The sequence below is a fragment of the Bos taurus genome, chromosome 12 (assembly GCF_002263795.3).
Source record: "Bos taurus isolate L1 Dominette 01449 registration number 42190680 breed Hereford chromosome 12, ARS-UCD2.0, whole genome shotgun sequence".
NCBI lineage: Eukaryota > Metazoa > Chordata > Mammalia > Artiodactyla > Bovidae > Bos > Bos taurus.
Genome location: NC_037339.1, coordinates 72726817 through 72747590, shown reverse-complemented (window position 1 = coordinate 72747590; position 20774 = coordinate 72726817). Strand labels below are relative to the sequence as shown.

The following is a 20774-nucleotide window of genomic DNA, read 5'->3' as shown; positions in this document are numbered from 1 at the left end:
AACATTCCAGATTCCTATGCAATATTGCTCTTTATAGCATCAGATTTTACTTGCATCAGCAGTCACATCCACAACTGTGTGTTGTTTTTGCTTTGGCTCTGTCTCTTCATTCTTTCTGGAGTTATATCTCCACTGATCTCTAGTAGCATATTGGGCACCTACTGACCTGGGAAGTTCATCTTGCAGTGTCCTATCTTTTTACCTTTTCATACTGTTCACGGGATTCTCAAGACAAGAATACTGAAGTGGTTTTCCATTCCCTTCTCCAGTGGACCACGTTTAGTCAGAACTGTCCACCATGACCCGTTTGTCTTGGGTGGCCCTACACGGCATGGCTCATAGTTTCATTGAGTTAGACAAGGCTGTGGTCCATGTGATCAGATTTGTTCATTTTTCAGACTGCCTTCTGATGGAGAAGGATAAGAGGCTTATGGAAGCTTCTTGATGGGAGAGACTCACTGAGAGGGAAACTGGGTTTTGTTCTGAAAAAAACCCTAGCTTTGACTAGACAGACATTTGTCTGCCAACTTTTCCACTCTTCTCTTTCAGCTTCATCAAGAGGCTCTTTCGTTCCTCTTCACTTTCTGCCATAAGGGTGGTGGTATCTGCATATCTGAGTTTATTGATATTTCTCCCAGCAATCTTGATTCCAGTATGTGCTTCATTCAGTCTGACATTTTGCATGATGTACTCTGCATAGAAGTTAAATTAGTACGGTGACAATATACAGCCTTGACATACTCTTTTCCCAGTTTGGAAGCAGTCTGTGGTTTCATGTCTGGTTCTAACTGTTGTTCTTGACCTGAGTACATGTTTCTTAGGAGGTAGGTAAGGTGGTGTGGTATTCCCATCTCTTGAAGAATTTTCAGTTTATTGTGATCCACACAAAGGCTTGAGCATAGTCAATGAAGCAGAAATAGGTGTATTTCTGTCATTCTCTTGCTTTTACTATGATCCAATGAATGTTGGCAATTTGATCTCTGGTTCCTCTGCCATTTCTAAATCAAGCTTGTACATCTGAAAGTTCTTGGTTCACATAGTGTTGAAGCCTGGATTGGAGGGTTTTGAGCATTATCCTGCTAGCATGTGAAATGAGTGCTACTGTGTGGTAGTTAGAACATTCTTTGCCGTTGCCCTTCTTTGGGATTGGAATGAAAACTGACCTTTTCCAGTCCTGTGGTCACTGCTGAGTTTTCCAAATTTGCTGGCATCTTGAATGCAGCACTTTAACAGCATCATCTTTTAGGATTTGAAATAGCTCAACTGGAATTCTGTTACCTGCACAAGGTTTGCTTGTAGTGATGCTTTCTAAGGCCCACTTGACTTCATATTCCAGGATGTCTGGCTCTAGGTTTTTGATCACACCACAGTGGTTATCCAAGTCATTAAGATCTTTTTGTATAGTTCTTCTTGTGTTCTTACCCCCTCTTCCTGATATCTTCTGCTTCTGTTAGGTTCATTCCATTTCTGTCCTTTATTGTGCCCATCTTTACATGAACGGTCCCTTTGTTGTCTGTAATTTTCTTGAAGAAATCTCTAGTCTTTCTTATCTACTGTTTTCCTCTATTTGTTTGCATTGATCACTGAGGAAGGCTTTCTTATCTCATATTCTTTAGAATATGCATTGAAATGAGTATATCTTTCCTTTTCTCCTTTGCCTTTAGAGTCTCTTCTTTTCTCAGATATTTGTAAGGCCTCCTCAGGCAACCACTTTGCCTTTTCACATCTCTTTTTCTCAGGGATGGTTTTGATCACTGCCTCCTGTACAATGTCACGAACTTCTGTCCATAGTTCTTCAGGCATTCTGTCTACCAGATCTAATCCCTTGAATATATTTGTTACTTCTACTGTATAATCATAAGGGATTTGATTTAGGTTGATTTAGGTTATACCTGAGTGGTCTAATGGTTTTCCATACTTTCTTCAATTTAAGTGTGATTTTTGAAGTAAGGAGTTCATGATCTGAGCTACAGTCAACTCCTGGTCTTGTTTTTGCTCACTGTATAGAGCTTCTGCATCTTTGGCTGCCGAGAATATAATCAATCTTATTTCAGGATTGACCATCTGGTGTTGTCCATGTGTAGTCTTCTCTTGTGTTGTTGGAAGAGGTTGTTTTCTATGACCAGTGTGTTCTCTTGGCAAAACTCTGTTAGCCTTTGTTCTGCTTCATTTTGTAATCCAAGGTCAAACTGTTACTCCAGGTATCTCTTGACTTCCTACTTTTGCATTCCAGTCCCCTATGATGAAAATGACTTTGTGTGTGTGTGTTAATTCTAGAATGTCTTGTAGATATCCATAGAGCCATTAAACTTCAGCTTCCTTGGCATTAGTGGTTGGGGCTTAGGTTTGGATTATCATGATATTGTATGCTTTGCTTTGGAAATGAATGGAGATCATTCTCTCATTTTTGAGATTGCATCCAAGTATTGCATTTTGGACTCTTGTTGACTATGAGCGTTACTCCATTTCTTCTAATGGATTCTTTCCCACAGTAGTAGATATAGTGGTCATCTGAATTAAATTCTCCCTTTCCCATCCATTTTAGTTCAATGATTCCAAAAATGCCAATGTTCACTCTTGCCATCTAGCACCTATTTGACCACTTCCAGTTTACCTTGATTAATGGACCCAATATTCCAGGTTCCTACACAGTATTGTTCTTTACATCATCAGACTTTTTTTCACCACCAGACACGTCTACAACAAGGCATTGTCTCTGCTTTTGCTTAGCCTCTTCATTCCTTCTGGAGATATTTCTCTGCTCTTCTCCAATTGCATATTGGACACCTACCAACCTGGGGAGGTAGGTCTGTGCTGTAAATAATAACACTGCTGCTTCCTCTAAATAGTAACTGGTAGTGTATTTTAGGTCTTCCCAGGTGTCTCATTGATAAAGAATCCACCTGTTAATGTAGGCGACACAGGAAACAGGTTCAATACCTGGGTTGTGAAGATCCTCTGAAGGAGAACATGGCAATCCACTCCAGTATTCTTGCCTGGATAATTCGAGGGACAGAAGAGTGTGGTAGACTACAGTCCATGGGACCTCAAAGAGTCATACATGATTGAGCAACTGAGAAAGTGAGAATGTATCTTAAAGGTCACTGCTGTAGTCACCAACAAAAGGAAGGACACCTGACTGCTGTGCCCAGAAGGCAAAAGGACTCCAAGGAGTCCTGATGTGCTCCAAGGACTACTGATGTCCTGACATTTATTTTCAGGTCCTATGGCCTACCTTCCCCTGGAAGCTTATGCTGACATTTTTATCTGATGACTTATTGGCATCTGATTATTATGGGACTTTGGGGCACAGTTTTGGAAAAATGAGCATAGCAATGGCCAATCATGGACAAGTACATAAAACCAGGATGGCATTTGCTTGCCTTTCTCTTCTCAACTTTTTGCATTTGGCAATGCCTCAATGATGAAGCCATATCCAAGTTCTATCTGAAAGATGCTGGGATCAACTAGCAGTGTCTGCCATGGCCATTGTTAGGGGAGAGTTAGCACATGTGTCAGGTGTATTAGGATCTATGATCAGGTGTATTACGATCCTGCTTTAAGGGGTTCTCATGCCAGATTCCCAGGGACTTTGTTCAACATAAGGTAATTAATGGGGCTTCCCAGATGGTGCTAGTTGTAAATGCAGGGGATGTCAGAGATGTGGGTTCAATCCCTGGGTTGGGAAGATACAGGTATTCTTCCCTGGAGAATTCCATGGACACAGGAGCCTGGTGGGCTACAGTCCATGGGATTGCAAAGAGTTGGACATGACAAGCAACTGAGCACAAGGTGATTAATAAGATATGCAATAATGGCTAAGGCTGTTGGATATTAGCTGAATAAGGTTTGGTGGTTTTCTGAACACAAATAACAAAGTCTGGAGAAAAATGCACATCATCACACACGGATTATTAACCCTGATTATTCTCCCTCTGAGACACTGCAGCTGTGATTAAAAGCACAACCTTGGGAATAAGATAGTGTGGGTCTTATGCCCAGGTCTATCACTTAGGTGGGTTAATATTGTTAATACTGGGCAGTCAGTGCTCTTAATCCCTTAGTCTCTGGGGATCTCAAGAGGATTTCTTGAGTAGATTCTTGTAGAGTGCCTGCTGGCCACTACCAAAGGCATTAGAACCTTGAATAAGAGGCAATTGAGAACTTATTCACAACTATCAGGTCTCACATAGCTTGAATAATAACCTGAAGCAGGGCTATCAGCCAGGGAGGTCCCCCTGCCAAGGAAGATCTGCACCCCACACTTGCAGGGTGTGTTCCCAAATGCCCTCAGTATTATGGGAAACACAGCTGTCAGTCCTGTGAACTGTAGGTTTACACGTCTGTGACTGTGGGCTGATGCTATGGCTGTGACATAGTCTGCTTCAAGACAGTAAGCTCAGTGCTTGTGGGAAAAAGATGCTACTTTGGGCAACATAACAACAGAGCCTTGACATCCCCTCTCCCCATGTTCTACTTAACTTTTTGGCAGACCTTCCAGTTCACTCATCCTGGCATTCTGCTCAGCCCTAAGTGGGCTTTGAAAGAAAAAGGATAGATTTTCATGGCTCCAGATTCCCTGGCCTATAACTCTTGGGTTTGAGGTGAAGTAGGTGATAGGGTGTTTGGGTTCCCTGGTTTTCAAGGCTGAGATGATACCTGGTTTCTGAAGTCGACCCCACGTTCCATGCTTGCTGGAGAGAATCAGCTGCACTTTGATCTCCTGACAGGGAAGCAGGTGAGGGAGGCTGCACTGAAGAGTTCACTCCAGGACTCTCCCTGGGGGAACAGTCACGTCTGCTTCCTCCTCAGAAGCCCTGTCTGTGATGAACAGTGTTGATGTCACTCTCTGTGGAGTGGAAATGGGAGCCTGGTTCTAGTGAGTTTTCTGAGCTCTCTGGAGCTAGGTTTTCAGGTCCTCCTGACAGGGTGATGAGCCCCAGAATTCACCTGTATCATCCCTGTGAGCACCCAGTGTCCAGACCGGCTGAGTTCTGAGAGTGGTTGGGACATCTGGTAGGGATACAGAAAACCTGAACACAGCTCCCAGAATTTCTTATTTGGAGCTTGAGCTAAATCTGAGTTTATGTTGCTCTTACAACACAAAGTTATAGGCAGCTAAAAACTTACTCAATAGAGTGAAGAGAGAGAGCAGTGTAGATGCTGAAATGAGAACACAGGTATACAACTGGGTGATCAAAAGCATCACTGAATCACTTTCAGCTCTGTGCCTAAATGAAGTAAAAAGGGGAAAGGTTAGAACATATCGCTGGTCAGAGAAGGGTTTTTCCTTAAAGCAATATTACAGCTGAGGGTCCCTAACAGTTAGGTTCCTGGTCAGATGTCCCAGGCAGGAAAGAGTCCCACTCAGGGCTGAGTGGATGGTCACCTGGCCCCTAGCCCAGGCTGTCCTCCTCTAGCCCAAGGCTTTCCACCCTCTCTGAGCCCCAACGACTTACAAGAGGAAGCCAGCTCCTTCCATCTTTTTTTTTTTTTTTAATTCATTTATTTATTTTAATTGGAGACTAATTACTTTACAATATTGTAGTGGTTTTTGCCATACATTGACATGAATTAGCCAAGGGTGTACATGTGCTCCCCATCCTGAACCCACCTCCCACCTCCTTCCCATCCCATCCCTCAGGGTCATCCCAGTACATTGGACCTGAGCACCCTGTCTCATGCATTGAACCTGGAATGGTGATCTATTTCACATATGGTAACATACATGTTTCATACTACTCTCTCAAATCATCCCACCCTCGCCTTCTCCCACAGAGTCCAAAAGTCTGCTCTTTACATCTGTGTCTGTTTTGTTGTCTTGCATATAGAGTCATTGTTACCATCTTTCTTCAGTTCAGTTCAGTTCTGTCTCTCAATCGTGTCCGACTCTTTTCGACCCCATGAATTGCAACATGCCAGGCCTCCTTGTCCATCACCAACTTCTGGACTTCAATCAGACTCACGTCCATCAAGTCAGTGATGCCATCCAGCCATCTCATCCTCTGTCATCCCCTTCTCCTCCTGCCCCCAATCCCTCCCAGCATCAGAGTCTTTTCCAATGAGTCAACTCTTCACATGAGGTGGCCAAAGTACTGGAGTTTCAGCTTCAGCATCATTCCTTCTAAAGAAATCCCAGGGCTGATCTCCTTCAGAATGGACTGGTTGGATTTCCTTGCAGTCCAAGGGACTATCAAGAGTCTTTTCCAACACCACAGTTCAAAAGCATCAATTCTTTGGCACTCAGCCTTCTTCACAGTCCAACTCTCACATCCATACATGACCACTGGAAAAAACCATAGCCTTGACTAGACGGAACTTTGTTGGCAAAGTAATGTCTCTGCTTTTCAATATGTTATCTAGGTTGGTCATAACTTTTCTTCCAAGGAGTAAGCGTCTTTTAATTTCATGGCTGCAGTCACCATCTGCAGTGATTTTGGATCCCCCCAAAAATAAAGTCTGACACTGTTTCCACTGTTTCCCCATCTATTTGCCATGAAGTGATGGGACTAGATGCCATGATCTTCGTTTTCTGAATGTTGAGTTTTAAGCCAACTTTTTCACTCTCCTCTTTCACCTTCATCAAGAGGCTTTTTAGTTCCTCTTCACTTTCTGCCATAAGAGTTGTGTCATCTGCATATCTGAGGTTATTGATATTTCTCCTGACAATCTTGATTCCAGCTTGTGCTTCTTCCAGCCGAGCGTTTCTCATGATGTACTCTGCATAGAAGTCAAATAAGCAGGGTGACAATATACAGCCTTGACGTACTCCTTTTCCTATTTGGAACCAGTCTGTTGTTCCATGTCCAGTTCTAACTGTTGCTTCCTGACCTGCATACAAATTTCTCAAGAGGCAGATCAGGTGGTCTGGTATTCTCATCTCTTTCAGAATTTTCCACAGTTAATTGCGTTCCATAATTGACTAAGTCAAAGGCTTTGCCATAGTCAATAAAGCAGAAATAGATGATTTTCTGGAACTCTCTTGCTTTTTTGATGATCCAGTAGATGTTGGTAATTTGGTCTCTGGATCCTCTGCCTTTTCTAAAACCAGCTTGAACAACTGGAAGTCCACAGTTCAGGTATTGCTGAAGCCTGGCTTGGAGAATTTTGAGCATTACTTTACTAGCATGTGAGATGAGTGCAATTGTGCAGTAGTATGAGCATTCTTTGGCCTTGCGTTTCTTTGGGATTGGAATGAAAACTGACCTTTTCCAGTCCTGTGGCCACTGCTGAGTTTTCCAAATTTGCTAGCATATTGAGTGCAGCACTTTCACAGCATCATCTTTCAGGATTTGAAAGAGCTCAAATGGGATTCCATCACCTCCACTAGCTTTGTTTGTAGTGACGCTTTCCAAGGCCCACTTGACTTCACATTCTAGGATGTCTGGCTCTTGATCAGTGATCACACCTTCGTGATTATCTGGGTCATGAAGATCTTTTTTGTACATGTATTCTGTGTATTCTTGCCATCTCTTCTTAGTATCTTCTGCTTCTGTTAGGTCCATACCATTTTTATCCTTTATCGAGCCCATCTTTGCATGAAATGTTCCCTTGGTATCTCTAATTTTCTTGAAGAGCTCTCTAGTCTTTCCCATTCTGTTGTTTTCCTCTATTTATTTGCATCGATTGCTGAGGAAGTCTTTCTTATCTCTTCTTGCTATTCTTTGGAACTCTGCATTCAGATGCTTATATCTTTCCTTTTCTCCTTTGCTTTTCACTTCTCCTCTTTTCACAGCTATTTGTAAGGCCTCCTCAGCCATTTTGCTTTTTTGCATTTCTTTTCCATGGGGATGGTCTTGATCCCTGTCTCCTGTACAGTGTCACAAACCTCAGCCCATAGATCATCAGGCACTCTCTCTATCAGATCTAGTCCCTTAAATCTATTCTCATGTCCATTGTATAGTCATAAGGGATTTGATTTAGGTCATACCTGAATGGTCTAGTGGTTTTCCCTACTTTCTTCAATTTAAGTCTGAATTTGGCAATAAGGAGTTCATGATATGAGCCACAGTCAGCTCCTGGTCTTGTTTTTGTTGACTGTATAGAGCATCTCCATCTTTGGCTGCAAAGAATATAATCAATCTGATTTCAGTGTTGACTATCTGGTGATGTCCATGTGTAGAGTCTTCTCTTGTGTTGTTGGAAGAGGGTGTTTGCTATGACCAGTGCATTTTTTTTGCAAAACTCTATTAGTCTTTGCCCTGCTTCATTCCGTATCCACGGCCAAATTTGCCTGTTACTCCAGGTGTTTCTTGACTTCCTACTTTTGCATTCCAGTCCCCTATAATGAAAAGGACCTCTTTTTTGGGTGTTAGTTCTAAAAGGTCTTGTAGGTCTTCATAGAACCGTTCAACTTCAGTTTCTTCAGCGTTACTGGTTGGGGCATAGACTTGGATTACTGTGATATTGAATGGTTTGCCTTGGAAACGAACAGATTATTCTGTCATTTTTGAGATTGCATCCAAGTACTGCATTTCAGACTCTTTTGTTGACCTTGATGACTACTCCATTTCTTCTGAGAGATTCCTTCCCACAGTAGTAGGTATAATGGTCATCTGAGTTAAATTCACCCATTCCAGTCCATTTTAGTTCACTGATTCCTAGAATGTCTACATTCACTCTTGCCATCTCTTGTTTGACCACTTCCAATTTGCCTTGATTCATGGAACTGGCATTCCAGGTTCCTATGCAATATTGCTCTTTACAGCATCAGAGCTTGCTTCTATCACCAGTCACATCCACAACTGGATATTGATTTTGCTTTGGCTCCATCCCTTCATTCTTTCTGGAGTTTTCTTCACTGATCTCCAGTAGCATATTGGGCACCTACTGACCTGGGGAATTCCTCTTTCAGTGTCTTATAATTTTGACTTTTCATACTGTTCATGGGGTTCTCAAGGCAAGAATACTGAAGTGGTTTGCCATTCCCTTCTCCAGTGGACCACATTCTGTCAGACTTCTCCATCATGACCAGCCTGTCTTGGGTGGCCCCATGGGCATGGCTTAGTTTCACTGAGTTAGACAAGGCTGTGGAACTAGTGTGATTAGATTGACTAGTTTCCTGTGAGTATGGTTTCAGTGTGTCTATCCTGTGATGCCCTCTTGCAATACCTGCCATCTTACTTGGGTTTCTCTTACCTTGGACGTGGGGTATCTCTTCATGGCTGCTCCAGCAAAGTGCAGCCGCTGCTCCTTACCTTGTACGAGGGGTATCTCCTCACCACCATCATTCTGACCTTGAATGCGGAATAGCTCCTCTAGGCCCTCCTGTGCCCGCACAGCCACCGCTCCTTGGAGGTTGGGTTGCTCCTCCTGGCTGCCGCCCCTGGCCTTGGGCATGGGGTAGGTCCTCCCGGCCACGGCCCCTGGCCTCCAACTAGGGTAGCTCCTCTCAGCCGCCACCCCTAACTTTGGACACAGGATAGCTCCTCTTTCTAAATTCCACATATATGCATTAATATGCTATATTGGTGTTTTTCTTTCTGACTTACTGCTCTCTGTATAACAGGTTCCAGTTTCATCCACCTCATTAGATCTGATTCAAATGCATTCTTTTTAATAGCTGAGTAATATTCCATTATGTATATGTACCACAACTTTCTTATCCATTCATCCACTGATGGACATATAGGTTGCTTCCATGTCCTAGCTATTGTAAACAGTGCTTCAATGAACATTGGGGTACATGTGTCTCTTTCAATTCTGGTTTCCTCAGTATGTATTCCCAGCAATGGGATTGCTGAATCATATGGCAGTTCTATTTGAAATTTTTAAAGGAATCTCCACACTATTCTTCATAGTGACTATACTAGTTTGCATTCCCATCAACAGTGTAACAGAGTTCCCTTTTCTCTGCACCCTCTCCAGCACTTATTGTTTGTAGACTTCTGGATAGCAGCCATTCTGACTGGCATGAGATGGTACCTAATTTTGGTTTTGATTTGCATTTCTCTGATAATGAGTGATGTTGAGCATCTTTTCATGTGTCTGTTAGCTGTTTGTATGTCTTCTTTGGAGAAATGTCTGTTTAGTTCTTTGGCCCATTTTTTGATTGGGTTGTTTATTTTTCTGGAATTGAGCTGCAGGAGCTGCTTATATATTTTTGAGACTAATTCTTTGTGAGTTGCTTCATTTGTTATTATTTTCTCCCATTCTGAAGGCTGTGTTTTCACCTTCCTAATAGTTTCCTACATTGTGCAAAAGCTTTTAAGTTTAATTAGGTCACATTTGTTTATTTTTGCTTTTATTTCCATTACTCTGGGAGGTGGATCAGAGAGCATCCTGCTGTGATTTATGTTGGAGAGTGTTTTGCCTATGTTTTCCTCTAGGAGTTTTATAGTTTCTGGTCTTACATTTAGATATTTCATCCATTTTGAGTTTATTTTTGTGTATGGTGTTAGTGTTCTAGTTTCATTCTTTCACAAGTGGTTTACCAGTTTTCCCAGCACCACTTGTTAAAGAGATTGTCTTTTCTCCATTGTATATTCTTGCCTCCTTTGTCAAAGATAAGGTGTTCATAGGTGCATGGGTTTATCTCTGGGCTTTCTATTTTTGTTCCATTGGTCTATGGTACTTTGTGCCAGTACCATACTGTCTTGATGACTGTGCCTTTGTAGTGGAGCCTGAAGTCAGCCAGGTTGATTCCTCCAGTTCCATTCTTCTTTCTCAAGATTGCTTTGGCTATTCGAGGCTTTTTGTATTTCCCTATAAATTGTGAAATTATTTGTTGTAGTTCTCTGGAAAATACCATTGGTAGCTTGATAGGGATAACATTGAATCTATAGATTGCTTTGGATACTATACTCATTTTCACTATATTGATTATTCTGATCCATGAACATGGTATATTTCTCCCTCTATTTCTGTCATCTTTGATTTCTTTCATCACTGTTTTATAGTTTTCTATATTCAGGTCTTATTGTTTCTTTAGGTAGATTTATTCCTAAGCATTTTGAACTGTGATGTTGGAGAAGACTCTTGAGAGTCCCTTGGACTGCAAGGAGATCCAACCAGTCCATTCTAAAGGCGATCAGTCCTGGGATTTCTTTGGAAGGAATGATGCTAAAGCTGAAACTCCAGTACTTTGGCCACCTCATGCGAAGAGTTGATTCATTGGAAAAGACTCTGATGCTGGGAGGGATTGGGGGCAGGAGGAGAAGGGGGCGACAGAGGATGAGATGGCTGGATGGCATCACTGACTTGATGGACATGAGTCTGAGTGAACTCCGGGAGTTGGTGATGGACAGGGAGGCCTGGCATGCTGTGATTCATGGGGTTGCAAAGAGTCAGACATGACTGAGTGACTGATCTTATCTGATTTTATTCTTTTCATTGCAATGGTGAATGGAATTGTTTCCTTAATTTCTCTTTTTGTTTTCTCATTGTTTGTGTATAGGAATGCAAGGGATTTCTGTGTGTTAATTTTATATCATGCAACTTTACTATATTCATTGATTAGCTCTAGTAATTTACTGGTGGTGTTTTTAGGGTTTTCTATGTACAGGATCATGTCATCTGCAAACAGGGAGAGTTTTACTTCTTCTTTTCCAATCTGAATTCCTTTTATTTCTTTTTCTTCTCTGAGTGCTGTGGCTAAAACTTCCAAAACAATGTTGAATAGTAGTGGTGAAATTGGGCACCCTTGTATTATTCCTGATTTTAGGGGAAATGCTTTCAATTTTTCACCATTGAGGATAATGTTTGATGTGGGTTTGTCATATATAGCTTTTATTATGTTGAGGTATATTCCTTCTATGCCTGTTTTCTGGAGGATTTTTATCATAAATGGGTATTGAATTTTGTCAAAGGCTTTCTCTGCATCTATTGAGATAATCATATGGTTTTTATCTTTCAGTTTGTTAATGTGGTATATCACATTGATTGATTGATTTATGAATATTGAAGAATCCTTGCATCCCTGGGATAAAGCCCACTTGGTCATGATGTATGACCTTTTTAATATGTTGTTGCATTCTGTTTGCTAGAATTTTGTTGAGGATTTTTTGCATCTATGTTCGTCAGTGATATTGGCCTGTAGTTTTCTCTTTTTGTGGCACCTCTGTCTGGTTTTGTTATTAGAGTGATGGCGGCCTCATAGAATGAGTTTGGGAGTTTACCTTCCTCTGTAATTTTCTGGAATAGTTTGAGTAGAATAGGTGTTAGCTGTTCTCTAAATTTTTGGTAGAATTCACCTGTGAAGTCCTGGACTTTTGTTTGTTGGAAGATTTCTGATTACAGTTCCCATTTCTGTGCTTGTGATGGATCTGTTAAGATTTTTATTTCCTCCTGGTTCAGTTTTGGAAAGTTATACTTTTCTAAGAATTTATCCATTTCTTCTAAGTTGTCCATTTTATTGGCATATAGTTGCTGATAGCAGTCTCTTATCCTTTTTATTTCTGTGTTGTCTGTTGTGATTTCCTCATTTTCATTTCTAATTTTGTTGATTTGATTCTTTTCCCTGTTTTTCTTGATGAGTCTGGTTAATGGTTTGTCTATTTTATTTATCATCTCAAAGAACCAGCTTTTAGTTTTGTTGACTTTTGCTATAGGTTCCTTTGTTTCTTTTTCATTAATTTCTGCCATTTTTTTTTTTTTTATCATTCCTTTCCTTCTACTAACCCTGGGGTTCTTCATTTCTTACTTATCTAGTTACTTTAGGTGTAGAGTTAGGTTATTTATTTGATCTTTCTCTTGTTTCTTGAGGTAAGCTTGTATTGCTATGAACCTTCCCCTTAGCACTGCTTTTACTGAATCATATAGGTTTTGGGTTGTTGTGTTTTCATTTTGATTTGTTTCTATGGGTATTTTGATTTCTTTTTTGATTTCTTCTGTGATTTGTTGGTTATTCAGAAGTGTGTTTTTTAGCTTCCATATGTTTGTATTTTTAATAGTTTTTTTTTTTTTTCCCCTGTAGTTGACATCTAATCTTACCGCATTGTGATCAGAAAAGATGCTTGAAATGATTTCAATTTTTTTGAATTTACCAAGGCTAGATTTATGGTCCAGGATGTGATCTATCCTGGAGAGGGTTTCGTGTGCACTTGAGAAAAAGATGAAATTCATTGTTTTGGGGTGAAATGTCCTATAGATATCAATGAAGTCTAACTGATCCATTGTAGCATTTAAAGTTTGTGTTTCCTTGCTAAATTTCTGTTTAGTTGATCTATCCATAGGTGTGACTGGTTTATTAAAGTCTCTGACTATTATTGTGTTACTGTTAATTTCCCCTTTCATACTTGTTGGCATTTGCCTTACATATTGCAGTGATCCTATATTGGGTGCATATATATTTATAATTGTTATATTTTCTTCTTGGATTGACCTTTGATCATTATGTAGTGTCCTCCTTTGTCTCTTTTCACATCCTTTATTTCAAAGTCTATTTTATCTGAAATGAGTATTGCTACTTCTGGTTTCTTTTGGTCCCCAGTTGCATGAAATATTTTTTTTCCAGCCCTTCACTTTCAGTCAGTATGTGTCCCTTGTTTTGAGGTGGGTCTCTTGTAGACAGCATATATAGGGGTCTTTTTTCTGTATCCATTCAGTCAGACTTTATCTTTTGGTTGGGGCATTCAACCCATTTACATTTAAGGTAATTATTGATAAGTATGATCCCGTTGACATTTACTTTTTTGTTTTGGGTTTGAGTTTATAAACCTTTTCTGTGTTTTCTGTCTAGAGAAGATCCTTTAGCATTTGTTGGAGAGCTGGTTTGGTGGTGCTAAATTCTCTCAGCCTTTGAGCATCTGTAAAGCTTTTGATTTCTCCTTCATATTTGAATGAGATCCTTTCTGGGTATAGTAATCTGGGTTGTAGGTTTTTCCCTTTCATCATTTTAAGTATGTCCGGCCATTCCCTTCTGGCCTGAGGAGTTTCTATTGAAAGATCAGCTGTTATCCTTATGGGAATCCCCTTGTGTGTTATGTGTTGCTTACCCTCGATGTTTTTAATATTTGTTCTTTGTGTTTGATGTTTGTTAATTTGATTAATATGTGTCCTGGGGTGTTTTGTCTTGGGTTCATCTTGTTTGGGACTCTCTAGTTTTCTTGAACTTTGGTGGCTATTTCCTTCACCATTTTAGGGAAGTTTTCAGCTGTTATCTCCTAAAGTATTTTCTCATGGCCTTTCTTTTTGTCTTCTTTTGGGACTTCTATGATTCGAATGTTGGGGCATTTAACATTATTCCAGAGGTCTCTGAGGTTGTCCTCATTTCAATACTTTTTTTTCCCTCTCTGCTTCATTTATTTCTACCATTCTATCTTCCACATCACTTACCCTATTTTATGCCTCAGTTATTCTACTGTTGGTTCCCTCTAGAGTGCTTTTGTCTCAGTTATTGCATTATTCATTATTGATTGACTCTTTTTTATTTCTTCTAAGTCCTTGTTAAAATTTTCTTGCATCTTCTCAATCCTTGTCTCCAGACTATTTATCTGTAACTCCATTTTGTTTTCACGATTTTGGATCATTTTTACTGATCATTCAGATCATTATTCTGAATTCATTTTAGGTAGATTCCCTATTTCTTCCTCTTTTGTTTGGGTTGGTGGGCATTTATCATGTTGTTTTACCTGCTGAATATTTCTCTGTCTTTTCATTTTGTTTAGATTGCTATGTTTGGGGTGGCCTTTCTGTATGCTGGAAGTTTGTGGTTCCTCTTTATTGTGAGGGTTCCTCCCTGTGAGTGTGGTTGGACGAGTGTCTTGTCAAGGTTTCCTGGTTAGGGAAGCTTGCATTGGTGTTCTGGTGGGTGGAGCTGGATCTCTTCTCTCTGGAGTGCAATGAAGTGTCCAGTAGTGAACTTTGAGGTGTTTATGGGTTTGGTGTGACTTTTGGCCACCTGTATTTTAATGCTTGGGGTTATGTTCCTATGTTGTTGGAGAATTAGCTTGGTATGTATGTCTTGCTCTGAAATTTGTTGGCTCTTGGGTGGAGCTTGGTTTCAGTGCAGGTATGGAGGCTTTTGGATGAGTTCTTGTTGATTAATGTATGGAGGCTTTTGGATGAGCTCTTGTTGATCAATGTTCCATGAGTTTTCTGGTGTTCTCAAGTTTTGGATTTAAGCCTCCTGCCTCTGGCTTTCAGTCTTATTCTTACAGTAGCCTCAAGACTTTCCCATCCATACAGCACCAATGATAAAACATCTAGGTTAATGGTGAAAAGATTCTCCACAGTGAAGGACACCCAGAGAGGTTTACAGAGTTACATGGAGAAGAGAAGAAGGAGGAGGGAGATAGAGGTGACCAGGAGGAGAAGAGAGAGAGTCAAAAGGAGAGAGACAAATCTAATCAGTAATCAGTTCCCTAAGTGTTCTCCACAGCCCAGAACACCCAAAGAGACCCAACAGATTTAGGCAGAGAAGAGAAGAGGTAGGGAGGAGATAGAGGTGACCACCTTTCAAAGAGAATGGGCTGCCTTTCTGGGTGGCTGGTGTCCTCCACCAGCATTCAGAAGTTGTTTCGTGGAATTTGTACAGCATTCAAATGATCTTTTGATGAATTTGTGGGGGAGAAAGTGGTCTCCTCATCCTATTCCTCTGCCATCTTAGGACCACCCCTGCTCCTTCCTTCTTTATAGAACTGGGGACACTAAACACAGGAGGAGGTTCTGTGTCTTTACTTGTTTGTACCTCAACCCCTCCAAATGTGCAGTGCCCAGGTGCATGTCTGTACTGACTGAACTGTCACAAGACAGGCATTCAGATACTGGACTAAGGAGTGAGGACCTGAAAACAGTTTGGAGTTTCCCTCTGGATTCTTTCCCCCATTATTTTATAAAATCTCTGTAGCCTCATGTAAGTTGCATTACTAACTTCCCATAAACAACCTAGTTGTACTAACAGGTCTTCTCTAGGACCCACACAGGTAACAAAGTGATGTCAGTATTCCCTGCTGATACAGCTCAAGTTATCACTCATCCCAGACAGAGATCAGAGGCTCACTATGTGCCCCTGGCAATTGCAAGTTGCATCCTCATTCACGGTGGGGAATGAGAAATGTAAGGGTCCTCCCTGCCTTGCAGCCTGCAGCCCAGCTGTTCTCTGACAGGCAAGAGCCTGACCCTGGTGCTCATGGTCAGTGTGCTCTTAGAGAAGATGGCAGGAAATGAATGGGCAGTCATGTGACATCAGGCCCAACAACCACATGAAGTCACTCAAAAGATGGACACTGAGGCCGCTGTCAGATTCTAAAAAGGTGATGTGAGTATCACAGGCCACAGTGCCCTCCAAACAACAGGACAGGTGTTCAGCAGGCAGATATAAAAACATCCATCATGTTCCCGGAGCAGAAGTCAAGAATATTCAAAAGCTCCTCATCTGCCGGGTCCTGTGGGCACAAGGGCAGTGCAGAACCAGGTGCTCCGTGACCCGTACAGAGAATCCTGGCACAGGTGCAGGGAGAGGCCCAGGATGGGGGAGGCGGCAGACTGTCCACTTTCTTGATCATCTCATTCCTGTCCTGTGTCTGGCTCTGGTCCAGGGTGGAGGATGTACTGACTCTATCTCAGCCCTTGGTTACTCATCTAAGGTGGAATCAATGCACAGGTAGCTCATCAAAATTCAGTGTGGTGAGGACTCTAATGAGGAATTAAAGTTTAAAATGCTACTGGTTAAAAAATTAGTGAATGATAATTACTCACCTATGGAAAAAAAAATGAAATATTGCCATTTGCAGCAACATGGATGGATCTAGAGAGTATTATTCTTAGTAAAGAAAGTCAGAGAAACACACATATGATATCACTTATACATGGAATCTAAAAATAATACAAATGAATCTATACACAAACTAGAAATAGACTCAGCGGCATAAAAAACAAACTTGTGGTTACCAAAGGGCATTGGGAAAGAGTGAGGAGCAAATTAGAAATATGGGATTAATAGACACACTACTATTAATACGTCAAATAGATAACGAGGATTAAGTGTAAAGCACAGAGAATTTTATTCAGTGTCTTGTAATAACCTATATGGAATATAATCAGAGAAAAGAACTGAATGACTATACTACATACCTGAAACTAGCAGATTATTGTAAATCAACTATACTTCAATATACTTTTAATAAATTGTGAGCAATTTCCACCTGGAAAGATGCCAGAAGAATATGGAGGGAGAAATGTTTGAGAGGACCTTGATGAAAGAACCAGTAACGAATTTCTTTATCTAAATCTAGCTGGGATTTTGAATTTGATCAAAGATAGTTTCAAAGAGAATCTCTCATTCCCAGGTCATTAAAGTGAAGCGTGGTGTGAGCAGGAGTTTGAGGGTCACATGGAGGATTCCCTTTGGCAGAACGTGTGACCACAGAGCCCGGGAGGCAGTGGTTTCCCCGCATCCAGCCTCCCTGACTTTCTCTGATGTGTGTCTGTCTCTGCTCCCCCAGCTCGAAGCCCGGTGTTTTCTCACTTAGCATCTTCTCTCCGGGGACTCTGGACCATCCGGGCGTATAAAGCTGAACAGAAGTTTCAGGAGCTGTTTGATGCATACCAGGATTTGCATTCAGGTCTGTAAGTTTCTGGAGATGATTTCTAAGGATGGGATGTGCTGCCTTCTGAGGCCTGACCTCTGTCTCAGGTGGCCTGGCTGGCCAGCGCCTCTCTGTGTGTCAGCCCACATCGCCCTCTGCACACCTGCCCCCCCCCCACCCCTTCCTCTCAGCATCTCCTCTGTGTTCCCCTCTTCCCCCCTCACAGCCCTGCTTTTCTCCCCTGACTGGCCTGCATTGTCCTTCCATCACTGTGCCCTGTGGATGTCTGTCTCTTTAAGGCAGGAGTCAGTAGACTTTTCTTTTTTCCAAAGGTCCAGATAGAAAATATTGTAGGCTTTGTGTGCTGTCTCTGTTGTAACTACTCATCTTTGCCATTGTAGCACAAAGACAGGCAAAGATCATACATTAGTCCATGGCTGTATTCCAATAAAACTTTATTTTCAGAACCAGGTGGTGGCTGTTCTTCCTCTTCAGGGTGTGCTTTGCCAAGTCTTTTGAGAACAGACATTGAGGGTAGCAGAAGTGTTGAGGAAAATAAGTTCCTGATTTGCTACCCACTTGATTATGCTTTGTATCAGTGAAGTTTGTTTGTTTGTTTTCCATGTAGGTAGAAAATTCAGAATTTCTTCTAAGTCTATAAAATCCTGGCCAAACTTTCCAATCATTAATGTATTTTGAAGATAGCATGGCATTTGAAAGTGACATACAGATCCTGTTAGCTGATGGTCATGTGGACACTGGCACCTAAGAATAACCACCTCAGGCCCTGTAGTGAGGGCAGAAGGTGCTGGAAATGGTGTGAGCTGTGCTCTCTGCTTTCAGAGCTGGGAACAGCTGACCTCTGAGAGGAGGATCTTCATGTTGAGGCCCAGCACTGCAGGGAACACACCAATGAGATGTTTTTCCATCTTCTTTCTTATGATGGTATTTCTTTTGATAACCCATGGGTTTAAGTTTTCAAAGCATGCTTCCTGGACTGATTCCTCTGTGTCCCATATGTTGTTTTGTGTTGAACCTAGTTTTCTGGAACCTTCAGGTTCCTTTGAAGTTATAGGTGTGTGACTTTGCTCTCCTACCTTGTGTAAAATATTCTGTAGCTCAACTGAGAAAATTCTCACCCTCATGAGAAGCAGCTAACACGTTTTTTCTGTTTATGTATTACACTTATTATGATTCACAAATGCAGAGGCTTGGTTCCTGCTTTTGACGACGTCCCGATGGCTCGCTGTGTATCTGGATGTCATCTGTGCCATCTTTGTCACCCTTGTTGCCTTTGGGGCCCTGATTCTGGCAGAAAGTAAGTACAGATGGGAATATTTGTGGTATGTTTACAGTTTATAGCTTTGTTTGTAGTTATTAAACACTTGTCATCTTGTCTAATATATACTCATTGGTTCTAATGAGTTGTATTAAAGTGTCTGCAGCATGTGACTCCACAGTTTCCATGTAAAGTCATTTGTGTCTTGATGAGAACTTTTATCTTTTTTTTTTACTTTTACTTATTTATTTACAGTAAGTCCTTGTTGGGATAATTAAATTTTTTTTTGATTGGCATATGGTTGATTCATGATGTTGTGTTGGCTTCAGGTGTATAGCCAAGTGAATCTGTTATACATATATTCGCTATTTTAAAGATTGTTTTTCCATACCCCATGAACATTGGGGTACCTGTATTCTTTTTAGTAATTTGCATTTTGATTAATACTTCAAATGAATAGTCCTTTATAAAAGAATTTCTGGTTTTGACTTTTGGAATCTTCAGAAGCAAAGACCAGGTATGACATGCCTGCTGCAACAGACCTGTGGTGCCTTGGGCCCCTGCTTTGGCTCGTTCAGGCCATTCTTTAATTTTTATTTTAAGTTTTATTGGGGTATAGTTCATTTACACTGTTGTCTTAGTTTCCGATGTACAGCAAAGTCAATCTGCTATACACATACATATATCCACTCTTTTTTAGATTCTTTTCCCATATAGATCATTACAGAGTTCTCTGTACTTTACAGTAATTTCTTATTAATTATCTAGTTTAATATTTTATATATAGTAGTATGTATGTGTCAGTCCCAGTCTTCCAATTTATCCCTCCCCTCCCTTATCCCCTGGTAAACATAAGTTTATTTTCTACACCTGTTACTCTACTTCTGTTCTGTAGATACATTCATTTGTAGCCTTTTGTTATATTCCATATGTAAGCAATATCATATTCTACTTTTCTCAGACTTATTTCACTCAGTATGCAAATCTCTAGGTCCAGCCATGTTGCTGCAAATGGCATTATTTTGCCCTTTTTTATGGCTGAGTAACATTCCATTGTATATATGGTACCGTATCTTCCTTGTCCATTGATCTGTTGACAGGCATTTAGGTTGCTTCCATGTCCTGGCTGTTGTAAATAGTCCTGCAGTGAAGACTAGGGTGCATGTATCCTTATAAATTATGGTTTTCTCTGGATATATGCCCTGGAGTGAGATTGCTGGATCTTAGTAGTGAGAGAGTCAATTCCTAGGCAGATTGATAAGTCCAGGGGTCCCCAAGGAGAGAGGGGTCTGGAATTCTTAAGGAGGAAGAAAGGACAAACTTTTTTTGTCCCTCTACATTCCTTAGGATTATATAACAATAATGTATCCTGCTTGAGGATAGTCTCTGGAAAAAAACCTTCTGGCTAATCCTATTATCTTAAGGTGCAAATTATGGGAGTAGATCTATTGAGGTCTTTACAACCTCCAGACATGCTTTTGATTCACTGTAATAACTAATTAGAGAGTATATAACTCCATGGCTAACACTAGCAAGGGGGTAGTCTTTCTGCCCCCTTCTGATGCCTATGTCAGAAGCTTTCTCTATCTCCTTTATACTTTAATAAAACTTTATTACACAAAAGCTCTGAGCGATCAAGCCTCGTCTCTGGCCCTGGATTGAATTCTTCTCCTCCAGAGGCCAAGAATCATGGCATCTTTTTGTGTGTCTATTTTTAGTTTTAAAAGTAACCTCCATATTGTTCTCCATAGTGGCTGTACCAGTTTACATGGAGGGTTCCCTTTTCTCCACATCCTCTTCAGTATTTATTGTTTGTAGACTTTTTGATGATGGTCATTCTGACTGGTGTGAAACCTCACTGTAGTTTTTACTTAAAAAAAATTTTTTTTACTGCAGTTTTGATATTCATTTCTCTAATAATGAGATGTTGATCATCTTTTCATGTGCTTTTTGGCCATCATTATGTCTTCTTTGGAGAATGTCTGTTTTAATCTGCCCATTTTTTGATTGGGCTGTTTACTTATTTA

General features: G+C 40.8%; 1 protein-coding gene across 1 annotated transcript in view; it reads left to right on the top strand.

Annotated features, from left to right (window-relative positions):
• LOC100337390 (ATP-binding cassette sub-family C member 4-like) overlaps positions 1-20774 on the top strand; it is a 209452-nt gene that overhangs the window by 138729 nt on the left and 49949 nt on the right. The window contains 2 exon segments of the mRNA XM_059892309.1: positions 17385-17504; positions 18676-18786. Coding sequence (XP_059748292.1) covers positions 17385-17504; positions 18676-18786 — 231 coding nt within the window.